Here is a 13,157-nt window from a genome sequence, read left to right on the forward strand (position 1 = left end):
TGGGTCATACTGAAGAGCTCAGGAACTTTAAAACATTTTTTAAACACTGTCATGGATGGACACCATTCCCACAAGTCAGTAAGTGAAATTTCTGCTCGGCTAGATCTGTCCAGTCAACTGTAAGTGCTATTATTGTAAAGAGGAAGTGCCTAGGAGCAACAATAGCTCAGCCACAAAGTGGTAGACCACACAGATTTAGAACAGGCTCACTCAGTGCTGAAGTGCATAAAACATAAAAATTGCCTATGCTTTGTTTCTTCATTCCTCTGGAAGCTACATTAGTACAATTACTGTGCATCGAGAGCTTCATAAAATGTTTTTTCTTGACCAAGCAGCTGCACACAAGCCTAAGGTCACTATGTGCAATGCTAAGCATCAGCTGGACTTGTATAAAGCATATTGCCTTTGGACGCTTGAGCAGTAGAAATGTGTTCTCCGGACTGACAAGACACACTTCACTATCTAGCAGATGCCAGGACAACATTACCTTCCGAACTGCAGAGTTCATACTGTAAAGTTTGGTTGAGAGGAAAAATGGTTTCTAGCTATTTTCAGGGTTTGGTCTAGACCTCTTGATTGCTGTGAAAGTACTATTAATGCAAAAGCAACTAAAAAACATTTTAGAAAATTATGCACTTCCAACTCTGTGGCAACAGTTTGGGGAAGGCAAATTAATATAAATGCCCTTGGTTTTGGAATGAGATGTCCAGCAAGCTCATATAGGTATGATGGCCACGTGTCCACAAAGCTTTGGCTATATAGTGTACAAAACTAATGAAATCTTTTTTTTTTAAAAAAAAAAAAAGGTCTCCAATGCAACTGTCAAGCCACAAACCATTGCAACATAAAATAATGGTGACACATTGTGAACCCACCATAAAATAATGAAACTACAGAGGAAATGTTTAAATGGTATGTAACAAAGGAAAAAGGAGCTATACTCAAATCAGTAAAACAATAAAACCTAACCCATCTGACCCTCCTATACAACAAAGGTACTTGACAATGCTGAGGTTTGGCTGGTCCACTTAACAACTGTTGAAAACCTCAGCTTTGCTTACAATACAAATCATCCTTCTCTCCAATCATCTGGCCTTCCTTCCTTCCTTCCTCCAAACAGATGAGCCCCTGTCACCAACTAACTTCAACTTTAAGGTCCCTGATATAATGGCTGAAGGGGCTTATAGGCCTAGAGTCAGAAATATTTTGGAATATTTCTGGGGTATCCAGCCACTACTAAAGTTCCCTACAAGATCCCAATGCCATATAGTGGAAACAGGGAATGTCAAAATGGCTATTCTCCCTAGTACTCTTGTGAACGTGAACCACCCTGTCCTTTAATATAATATAAATAAATCAACCAAAAATCATTTCTGGGTTATCACTAGTTTAATATCTATAACAGCCTCACTATTCCAAAGTATCTTCCAAGATTCATCTTTCAGATTTGTAGAATTTATTTTTGAAGCCATTTTCAGTGTCTTTCTGTTAACTATCTTCACTTACAAAATTCACATAATGAATAAAATCACGCCTGCTTGCAAACCAAGAGTTGTTTTGAGTTTTAGCACTCAACTGCTTCCCTAAATTTTGTTCATTTTTTAATAGCCTTTACACTCTATATAAACATTTTGTACAGCCAACACAATACTAAAATCTTCTTTTATTGTACCACTAACTTATTACTTTGAAAAATATTGTGGACAGTTATGACCATCATTAAATGTTTAATACATTTCATAACTAACCTGATCATTGCTGTAGAGAGTCTGCAGTGGATTTCTTCCAGACTTTTCCTGCCAAATGTTTCCTAAAATTCTTTGTTCTGTTTAAAAAAAATACAGATGAAATTAAGAAAATGCTAACACAAACTTACGAGTTACAGTATATACTACACAGTGCAAGATTATCGTTAAACTAAACTAGAAAAATGTATACTTAACAGATGGCCTAAAATAAATTTTAATTTTTAATAAAGCAACACAAATGCAGTGCTTAAAAAAGTTATTCTTACTTTTAAATCAAAGTTAACATAATTGTCAAAATATAAAAACAGTTGGACATGTTTGACCCTCCCACTGAAGATCTGTACAAGGGTTACAGGTGTTCTTGAAGCTTTTCCAACAATATGATACTATACATTATCATTAGTATAGTAATGCAGATCTCATATTAATGGAACGTGATATAAACAACAAAACTATTATCCTTTACACACATTAAAAGTATGTATTCTAATAAGCAGTATCTTCTTGTTTTGCTACTGCCAATGAAAATCAGATTTACCATTTAGGTGACTAATTCATAATCTCTGCTCATAATCTTGGGGCTGTGATAGTTTGACAATGGCACATGCACATTAGTGGCACAGTTAGATGAATGGTTTTAAGAATTCTTACTCAAGATTGGAAAAAACTACTCCAGAACAATGACTACTAGTTAGTGCTAGAAATGTAATGAATACCTAAAGATACATCTGCATTTGGCCAAGAAACAGTAATCTTCTGAAACCAAGTTCATGTAGGAAACATCGAATATGTATTGCTGTACATAAAAAAGATTATAAGACAAACAGATGACATATTGTGGACATGTGCCTAATTACTGTAGGCTACTTAAAGCAGAGTGTAATTTTGCCTATTCGCCTTATATACTCATATACAGTAGTTGCTTTAAACCCAACCAACCTCTGTGAGGAAACAATGCCCAGAAAAGAAAACATTATTGATTCCCAAGACATGAAGACATGTTTGTTATGCATTAAAATGCACTGTTTTATTAACTATATATTTTCACCTGGAACACACAAGAAGAGTAAATGATTTTCCACATGTTCCAAAGAGAGAGGTACTGCTTAATCTGTGGTGCAAGCAATACGTTTTGGCTCTAATTCCTGGAACTTCTAAAGAATGCAATATCTGGGCACTTTACCTAATCCCTAAACATTAATTCTGCTATTAGATGGCATAAAGATCCACATCTGACATAAAGCTGTGAAGGATTTAAAATAGGATTTCAGGATTCCAAGTATTCTTTAAAATTCTGTAATTTATCCATGTCTATAAAGTTCAATCACTCAATGCATTGTAAAATTCAAGACATTTTGGGGACATGTTTTAAAGTTACACCAATGAATTAGATGTTTTTTGAATTCATAAAACATCATTGATATTAATCAACAATAAAGAAACATAAAATAGACAAGATTACTAGCAGACATATACAAAACTGAATTAATTCACTGCACAACATTTTTTTTTTAAATGTCTTGCTTCCTGACAAGTTTTTGCTGATTGTGACAGGTAACTACTGGGTATGCACAAATATAGTTTTGGTTTTACAGCATCGCGTAGGAACTCTGAGAAATTGACATTTATATGTTTAGTGGCAATAATGTATTTAGTCACGTTTATGTTTTGCATAAGCTATTAAATTCAACAGAATTAAAAGTGTTTGTATTCAATGTCTGGTGCATCACGTTGCAGTGTCCAACAGTAGTCAGCAAGCATTGATGGATTAAAGTTGCCCTGGTATCGTTTCTCCATTGTAGCAATGTCCTGGTGAAACCTTTCACCATGTTCGTCACTGACAGCACTGAGATTTGTGGGGAAGAAGTCCAAGTATGAGTGGAGGAAATTAATTTTAAGTGACATGTTGCACTTCATTGTCCTGTATGCCTTGAGAAGTTTGTCTACCAGCTGAATGTAGTTTGGAGCTCTGTAATTACCCAGAAAATTGTCAACAACGTCTTTGAAGGCTTTCCGGCCCAACTAACAGATCTTCAAACCTCTTGTCACTAATGACATGTCTGATCTGGGGGCCAACAAAAATGCCCTCTTTGATTTTGGCATCAGTTATTCTTGGGAACATTGGGAACACTTGTTCAGTGCTTTCACAAAATTCTTCATGAGTCCCAGTTTTATGTGAAGAGGAGGCAAAAATATCTTTGCAGGGTTGACAAGCGATTCATGTGCCACATTTTTCTGTCCTGGAACTAACTTTTTACCGAGTGAAAAGTTCTGTCGAGATTAGTGCGACTCTTTGGCACGGCTATCCCATTCACAGATGAAACAACAATACTTTGTATAGCCAAGCTGCAGTCCTAGTAACAGAGCAACGACTTTAAGATCTCCACAGATATTCCAGTTGTACCTGCTATACTGAAGGTGCTTCAGCAACAGTTTCATATTCTCATATGTTTCTTTCATGTGTGCTGCATAGCCAACAGGTACTGAAGGATAAACGTTACCATTGTGTAGCAGAACAGCTTTCAGGCTTAACATTGACAAACCAATGAAGAGACACCACTCTTCCGGGTTGTGACCACAACCCAAGGCCGAGAACAATCCTTCAATGTCACAACAGAAACAGAGACAGTCGACTTGTTCAAAAAATGTGGTTATATCATGATGTCGGCTTCCAAACACAGAAATTTTCTTACCTGGTGACAGCAAACACCATTCCTGCAGTCTCGAACCCAGTAGCTCGGCTTTTACTTTTGACAGACCCAAATCTCTGACCAAATCGTTCAATTCTGACTTTGTTATCAGATGTTCATCGCCTGATGAGCACGGTTCAAAATCCGGGTCAATGTCACTGTCATTACCCTGCATTGCAGTTTCTTCATCTGGTTCGTCTAAGGTCCAATCTTTTGGTGGTTTCGGAATTGGAAGACTGTCGTCATGTGGCACGGGTCTCATTGCTGAAGGCAGATTAGGATATTCAATTGACTTCTTGTTTTTGGCAGAGAAGCCAGACACATTAGTCAAACAGAAATAACAGTCCATCACATGGCGTTTCTGTTTTTGCCATATCATCGGAACAGCATACGGCATCGTCTTTCGAGTGCCTCTGAGCCAGGCTCTCAGACTGACAGCACATGCCGCACAGCAAATGTGAGGCACCCATTCCTTGTCTTGATCATCAATTGTGCAGCCGAAACACAGATGATAAGCTTTCTTCACAAGAGCAGTCATCCAATGTCTCTGAGATACAAGTGTATATTCGCCACAGATACAGCAGAATGTATCGCAGCTGTTACGACATCGACGAGACATATCACCTGACACCAAAACGTCTATAGCATCAAGCTTACTTACTGTTATACATACACACCGAGTATCTATATAAACCAAATGAGCAGGATCAGTGTATGCAAGCCACCTTTATAGTATGCTGAGACAGCATCAAGCTTGTTCAGACCTGCCCAGGATGTCAACTTCCACAGAACAGCTTCCAACCTGGCTGGATTCCATGTCTGGACATGCCCAAGCTGCACAAACCGTTGTTTATAAGTCATTTATGGGAGCAAAAATGTTTGGATACAAATAAAAAATCATGACAAAACTGAAGATTTCTCTGAAATGGTATGCGATAGGTATATTGTGATATGTGATATTCATGATCAGCACCCAAAAATCTATAAGAAACACACAACAGTGTTCAAGAAGCAAAACCTTTGTTGTGCAGTGATTTTATTCTATCAAAGGTAGTTGATCAAAATACTTTAATGCACACAAATAAAAGTACTAGCAAAATTAGTTTATGTATGATGTACCTGTTTAGTTGACGTTTGCACCAAAAATATACTTGTGCACTGAGGTGGTCATGGGAATTGATTTATTAAATATTTACCATTAATTTACTAGTACATAATAAAGATGCCACTCGATATATTTATACAATTATACAATATTGTCACAGCAACTTAAGATTATAAAGTTTGGTGGGTCAACAAATCAAACTAGAGAAATTTATTGGTCCTGGAAATTCTCCTAACCTTGGAAAAAGTGACAACTAATATGGAACATTCCAACTGTTTTTGCCTGTAATAAAAGGGAAAGCTTTTTTCTGCTCAATCTGATGATGCTGAATTCTGGATAAAATGCAAACCTATGCTACAGTCTACCACAGACATTTAAAATTCCTTATGGATTGAATTACTTATTTTCTTAGTAGTACTAGGGTGTTGTACCGTGTTAGCCATTATGAATGTAGAGAAAAGCCAAGCAAAATGACACCTTTTATTGGCTAACTAAAAAGATTACAATATGCAAGCTTTCGAGGCAACTCAGGCCACTTCTTCAGGCAAGAAGTAAATACAGAAACTGGAGTTCCCTGTGTTTATATCCACACACTAGGACAAGAAACAACATTGGTAAATCTTTAAATGAAAAATCTTAAATGTAAAAAATTAATAGGTTCATTCAGGCTAAGATTAATTTAACAAGAGAGAGAAGAACAATGTATGGTCAAGATCTTTGGATAAGATAACTGTCCAGCAAAGTCCTTTGAAGTTTGTGATAAGTTTTTCAAAACAATATGGGTCTGTAGACAGGTTATCTGTGTCAGTCTGAGAGATGCAAACAGTCCTCTATCTGGCCATAAATCTCTTGTCTCTATTCAAGCCATGTTGTAAAATATTAAATTTTAACAAGAGTTTAACTTCCCATTCTTTTCTCTCATATTGTTTTGAAAAACTGATTACATCAACTTCTGTATGGACATTGTAGTTCCAGTAAGAACAGTATGCTGCTATGTTAACAACAAGCCATGGATTACAAATGACATCAAGGGCCTTTTGAACCAGAAGAAAAGGGCTTTTAAAGGCGGTGATCAGCATGAGCTCAAGCGTGTGCAGAAGAAACTCCGAGTCCAGCTCAGGGCAGCAAAGGAGCAGTACAGAAGAAAGCTGGAGCAGAAGTTGCAGAATAACAGCATGAAGGAAGTGTGGGACGGGATGAAGACCATCACTGACTACAGCTCCAAGCGGGGTGCCACCATCGAGGGAGACGTGGAGCGAGCAAACCAAATGAACAACTTCTTTAATACGTTTGACCACCCTAGCCCACTCTCAACTCTGAGTACTGCATCCTCCAACCATACTTCTGCTGATACAAGCATAGCAGAGACATCCACACCCACAATTACAATTACAGCAGCTGAGGAGACTTCGTGCCAGCAAAGCAGCGGGTCCAGATGGAGTATCGCCATGACTGCTGAAGGCCTGTGCGCTGGAACTGGGGAGTCCTCTAAAGCACATCTTCAACCTGAGCCTGGAACAGGGGAGAGTCCCAAGGCTTTGGAAAACATCTTGTGTCACCCCAGTCACAAAGGTTTCACTTCCTAGTGAGCTGAATGACTTCCGGCCAGTTGCTCTGACGTCACATGTGATGAAGACCATGGAGCAGCTGCTGCTTCACCACCTGATGCCACAGGCCCGCCACGCCCTCGACCCTCTGCAGTTCGCATACCAGGAGAAGGTGAGAGCGGAGGATGCCATCATCTATATGATGCACCGATCCCTCTCCCACTTGGACAGAGGCAATGGTGCAGTTAGAATTATGGTTTTGAACTTCTCTAGCACCTTCAACACCATCCAACCTCTGCTCCTTAGGGACAAGCTGACAGAGATGGGAGTAGATTCACAACTAGTGGCATGGATCATGGACTATCTTACAGACAGACCTCAGTATGTACGTCTCGGGAACTGCAGGTCTGACATTGTTGTTAGCAACACAGGAGCACCTCAAGGGGACTGTACTTTCTCCGGTCCTGTTCAGCCTATATACATCAGCCTTCCAATACGATTCAGAGTCCTGCCACGTGCAAAAGTTCGCTGATGACACTGCTATTGTGGGCTGCATTAGGAGTGGGCAGGAGGAGGAGTATAGGAAGCTAATCAAAGACTTTGTTAAATGGTGTGACTCAAACCATTTACACCTGAACACCAGCACGACCAAGGAACTGGTGGTGGATTTTAGGAGGCCCAGGCCCCTCATGGACCCTGTGATCATCAGAGGAGACTGTGTGCAGAGAGTGCAGACCTATAAATACTTGGGAGTGCAGCTGGATGATAAATTGGACTGGACTGCCAATACTGATGCTCTGTGTAAGAAAGGTCAGAGCCGACTATACTTCCTTAGAAGGTTGGCGTCCTTCAACATCTGCAATAAGATGCTGCAGATGTTCTACAAGACGGTTGTGGCGAGTGCCCTCTTCTATGCGGTGGTGTGTTGGGGAGGCAACATAAAGATGTAGGACGCCTCATACCTGGACAAACTTAGGAAGGCAGGCTCTATTGTAGTAATGAAGCTGGACAGTTTAACATCTGTGGCAGAGCGACGGGTGCTAAGCAAACTCCTGTCAATCATGGAGAATCCACTGCATCCACTGAACAGTGTCATCTCCACAAAGAGTAGTAGCTTCAGTGACAGACTGCTATCACTGTCCTGCTCCACTGACAGACTGAGGAGATCATTCCTCCCCCACACTATGCGACTCTTCAATTCCACCCCGGTGGGGGTGTAAACGCTAACATTATTCAAAGTTATTGTCCGTTTTTTACATGCATTTTTATTACTCTTAAATTTAATATTGTTTTTTGTATTGGTATACTGCTGCTGGATTATGTGAATTTCCCCTTGAGATTAATAAAGTATCTACAGTATCTATCTATCTAATTAAAAATAGCTCTTACATTACCAATAGTAGAAAGGAAACTTGTAATAAAACAAAGTCAAACTCGTATCTAAAATCAACTGAATGTTACTATTTGCAAATCAAGTATGATCTCATGTACTATAATACATAAAATAATTTTAGAGAAGTTGGCGAAACTTCAGTTTTTCATTTTTCTTTATTGGTTTAAATAATGCTTAAGTAGTGAAGCTTTAAAGGATAAGTTTGGTATTTTTCAAGTGAAAGTTATTTCTTCACAAATATGGTATACATGCATTTGTTACACGAAACTGTGCTTTACAGTTAAGCGTATCCTATAAATGTAAAACAATACATAACCCACCCTACGCTGAACCCTGTACGGCACTGGACTCCAAAGGAAGATAAAAGCATAAGAACTTACCAAATACATTCTCTTTGAGATTCAATACAAGAAAACATGCCTTTCGTCTTTCTGATGCATGTCTGTGACAACAAAAGGAATTTGGGAATAATCATTTTATTGTACAGTACATTCCCCGTACTATTTTCCTTTGAGGTAAGGATGTTTTCTATTTGCTTGTGTGAGTTCTCTCATAAATACGGAAGTAAATCAAAACAAAACCAACCATGTTATACAAGCAGCGAACTATGATATTGCCTTTTGAGAGAGAACCACGCCCCAGTTTGGGGGGTTAAAAGGTTACTGTAGAAGACAAGTGCTGAGGTAGCACACAGCTGGTCTTCTTTTAAAATGGCTGAATCTCATATTGATTTTTTTCCAAAAATGACAAATATAAGCTATTTTATAATGCATACTTAATCACTCGATGTTGATTAATACTCAACAACGGTCTTGGCTAAAATGCTTTTATTTTCAGGGACTGCTGTAAAGTATTTTTTAAAATTTGTAGAAAATGCTTAACTGTAGAACACTATTTTACATAGCAAATGAATTTATGAGTAGAAGATGCTTTGTACTACAGTTAGTCCTCAAGGTACAGTACAAAAAAACTCTGCAAAACCAAATTTGCTTGATATTTGATTATTATTGTAGCTGTGCTAAAACCACTTCAGAAGAGCAAATTGGCTGTATGCCTAAGTGTCCCTAGGATTTTTTGCAAAGATATGTATATTCAAAAAGTACCTAAACACCAGAAGACCAGAAACTTTGGAAAGCTGTGGGAAGCTCACTCTAAAAAGTGTGATCTAGAACCAACGAACATTGTTATTATTAGTGCATCCAGTGAGTAAAGTGACTGTTATAGTACAGTTCAAAGTATAATACAAACATTTTATAGAATTGAATAGAACATGGACAGAATCACATTATTTTGTTATGTATGACAGAAACATATTGTTCTTGCAGGATTCTCCTCTCGAGGACAAAAGGTCTGTGTGTATTTGCCCCTTTATGGAGATTGGCTTCAGCCTATTGCCCTTTTCAGGATAAAACTGGGTCACAGAAGCAAAAATGCAGGGATCTTGCTAAGTTTCGCCTATGCAATGATTTTGGTCCCTGAGTACTTTCACCAAGGTGTTTATTAAGACAGCTAAAACTACCAAGAGGCAGTACCACTTTCATAATAACAATAAAATGCATTTTTAAGTCACTTAATTGTTAAACAGTAAATTTTCCAAATAAGTGGACACTATAAAGTACCATGTTTCTTCCTTTATGTAACTGGTGAGGAATTTGCTTAGGGTGTCTCGAATGGGTGAAATCATGTGCAGCTGCAAACTCTTTTAAGTCTGCCACACTATTACAATTTGCCTTACCTGAAATCTGTGAAGGGGGTAGAAAAGTATGACAGCCTTCAAGTTTAGACTGAAATGCAAACTCTGCCATAGAAGTGTGTGTTGTCTGTTTGTATTTGTAAATGCTTTTAACTGGTTCTGATAAGAAATGCCTTCACTGCACACACTAAGCTCTAGTTAGTTAGCATCATATTCTTGAAAAATTTCTGGTTACACAACAAACACCCTTCATATTTATATTTACTAGGTGGGCTTCGCTCGCCCACCCCCAGGTTTGGTTTACCGAATATAGAATTTAAACGAGATTGTCATTTTCATGGGAATTGTTACACAGGCATTATTTTCACTTTTATTTTTAAACTTTTGCAAAAACAATACTTGTCTTTTATTTCCGGCCCAGAGCGTGGTTACATCTCTTTCTCACAGGACGTATAACGCTGCTCATATTGTGAAGGGTGGGGGTCAGCTGAACGCATGCTAAGCAGATGCCGTTGGAGCATCTGCTGTCTTTCTGCTGCTGCGTGTTCTTTTTGTCGCACTGCACGTTGATCATTTAAAACCCTGTACAGCAGCTCTCCTTTTGCCACTTCGTGTCTCTGCCGCTCGCATTGGGGGTGTGTGTGTGTGTTTGGGTGGCTGAATTCACGCTAAGAAGTCAGATCATCTTCTAGCTTGTTGCTGCTGGCAAGCTGCATGTTCTGCTTGTAGCTTGTCATTGTTTTAAGAACTGGGAGCACATGATGTCTGTCTCCCAAAAGCATTCCAATACCTGCTTGGTTAGATGTCCGTGAACTTGTTTTAAATGTTGACTCATTGCCTTGTCTCGTGTGACGTTAAAGTGTCTCTCGCGGGACGTCTAATTGTCTTTGCGGGACGTTAAAATGTCTCTCGTTAGATGTCAAATTGTCTTCTGAGAAGATCACGTCTCGTCTCCCTAGTCTCCCTTCCAGGATTTTTTTTTTATAATAGAGAGATACTGTGTATATATACAAATGACAAAATGTGGTGATTTGGCCATTTTTACATAAAGAAAAATAAGTGTATTTTTTTTTATAAGGCACTAATGTGCAGATGATCTGGGTTTAAATGAAAACTGTAAAAAGCAATAACTGTTAGGTTAACATATCTTTCAAATGTCAGTGTCTACACATTTGAATTATAAATAAAAACATGCCAATCAGCTGTTAACTAAGTAGCCTATTAAAAAGGAGTTTGCATTTAATTTTCATAACAGTTTCAGAACACAGATGGCAACAGTGTAGGTTACTGCATATCATCTGTTATTAAAAACAGCCTGTAGAACTCTGCAAAATGCAGAAGTTATGTTTAGAGCTAAGCGGCTTTTAACAATTTATTAAATTAATAAGTCAAACTAAATTCATAAAGCATACCCAATGACAAGAAAGGCAGATGAAAAAAAAAACTTTAGAAATACTATACTATACCTCACATTGAACAGCAGGTTACATTTTACTACTAGCTTTTCTGTTAAACTTATCACAACTTCCATTTCCAAAGATGATCTGTTGCAATGAAACTGCTTACATCTGAGTACACACAGGAGATCGTTATCGCTTCGTACGGTTTGAAAAGATCTGAAGTTTGAAATAGTTGCTAAATAAGGCCATTCTGTTTTGTAAAAATCTTACCCTTAACTCATACCAGTAGCACTCTTAGGTTTGTTAGGAATAAATAAGAGTGCAACATTATTTCTGTTGTTTAAATAGAGTATTGTTCTGCGTTACGAGAGCCCAGGCATTAGCAGACTGATCAAGAAAGGAAAGATCAGACTTTCCTTTCCCAGGAAAAATTTTATAGCCCCTCCATGGCAATTTCCAAGTTTTTCCATTGTAGCTAAACAAAATAATTCCTCCAACATGCACCAAGTATCTTTCTCGGGGGCTATTCCTAATATTACTTGTTTGGGTGTGTATGGTGGGGACTTTCAGTAAATGCCCAAACTACAGCTAAAAACTATTTTTCTGGAGTGGTATCGATTCTACACCACAGTTTTCCTGCCATACAAACTAATCCAGAGTACTTCTATGCATCAAACATTTGTACACTAAAAATCATAGATTTGGCCACTAAGAATTCACATTCTGAAAACACCCTGCGCTGGGGGTTGGTGTCATGTGAACTACATCCCCCAAGTGGTGGATGAGAGAGACCCTTCTAAGAAGTGGTTTCACAGAAAAATACAGAATAAGGTGCCATTAACAGACATATACCTAAGACAAGGAAAACTATCATTTTAAACAGGGATAGATGGAGCTTGCTTAGTCTATTTGGATAACTATCTAGGAGAAGGAAACTCTAATATCAAACAGGGGCAGATGGAGCTCACTTAACCTGGGTGGGTAGTCCACCTAGGAGAAGGAAAACTCCAATCACAACTGGTGAGGATGGCAAAGGAAATGATGGAAGAACTGTGGAACAGAAGAGGCTTGAGGAACATAAGTGAGCAAAAAATAAACTAAGGAAAATCATAGATGAAGCAAGAAATAAATGTTGAGATGAACAGTGCAAAGATCTTGAATTTCTGGAGGAACAGTGGGAAAGTGATTTGCTATATGCAAAAGTGACAGGCATCACAAAAACCTTTAGCAATAGGACACAATATAACAGTACAACAATAAACAGTAAAACTCAAGAACCACTAACAGAACCAGACAAAATGAAGGAAAGATGGAAAGAATATGTAGAAAAATTGTATGATATTAATTACAGGTTCGCTTGCTGTCTCATTCGCTCCCATCTTGTATTCCTTTTCACAATAATCTCACACAGGATGTTTGCCACAAATTACCATTACTGTATTAGAAACCAATAAATAAAATTCACAGTAATGGAATATTGAAGACTGTCCTGGCATTGTAGTATGGAAAACAGGAAACAACATTAGAGGGGTCTCCAATACACTGCAGAGCACACACTTCAATTTAAATCGGCCTATTCTC

General features: G+C 38.3%; 1 protein-coding gene across 1 annotated transcript in view; it reads right to left on the bottom strand.

The window, feature by feature from the left end:
- si:ch211-236h17.3 (carbohydrate sulfotransferase 11) overlaps positions 1 to 13,157 on the bottom strand; it is a 72,817-nt gene that overhangs the window by 25,656 nt on the left and 34,004 nt on the right. Inside the window, exon 2 of the mRNA XM_039771141.1 lies at positions 1,749 to 1,825. Within this exon, the coding sequence (XP_039627075.1) occupies positions 1,749 to 1,825 (77 nt within the window). The remainder of the gene's footprint in view (positions 1 to 1,748; positions 1,826 to 13,157) is intronic.

The sequence above is a fragment of the Polypterus senegalus genome, chromosome 12, assembly GCF_016835505.1.
Source record: "Polypterus senegalus isolate Bchr_013 chromosome 12, ASM1683550v1, whole genome shotgun sequence".
Lineage (NCBI taxonomy): Eukaryota > Metazoa > Chordata > Cladistia > Polypteriformes > Polypteridae > Polypterus > Polypterus senegalus.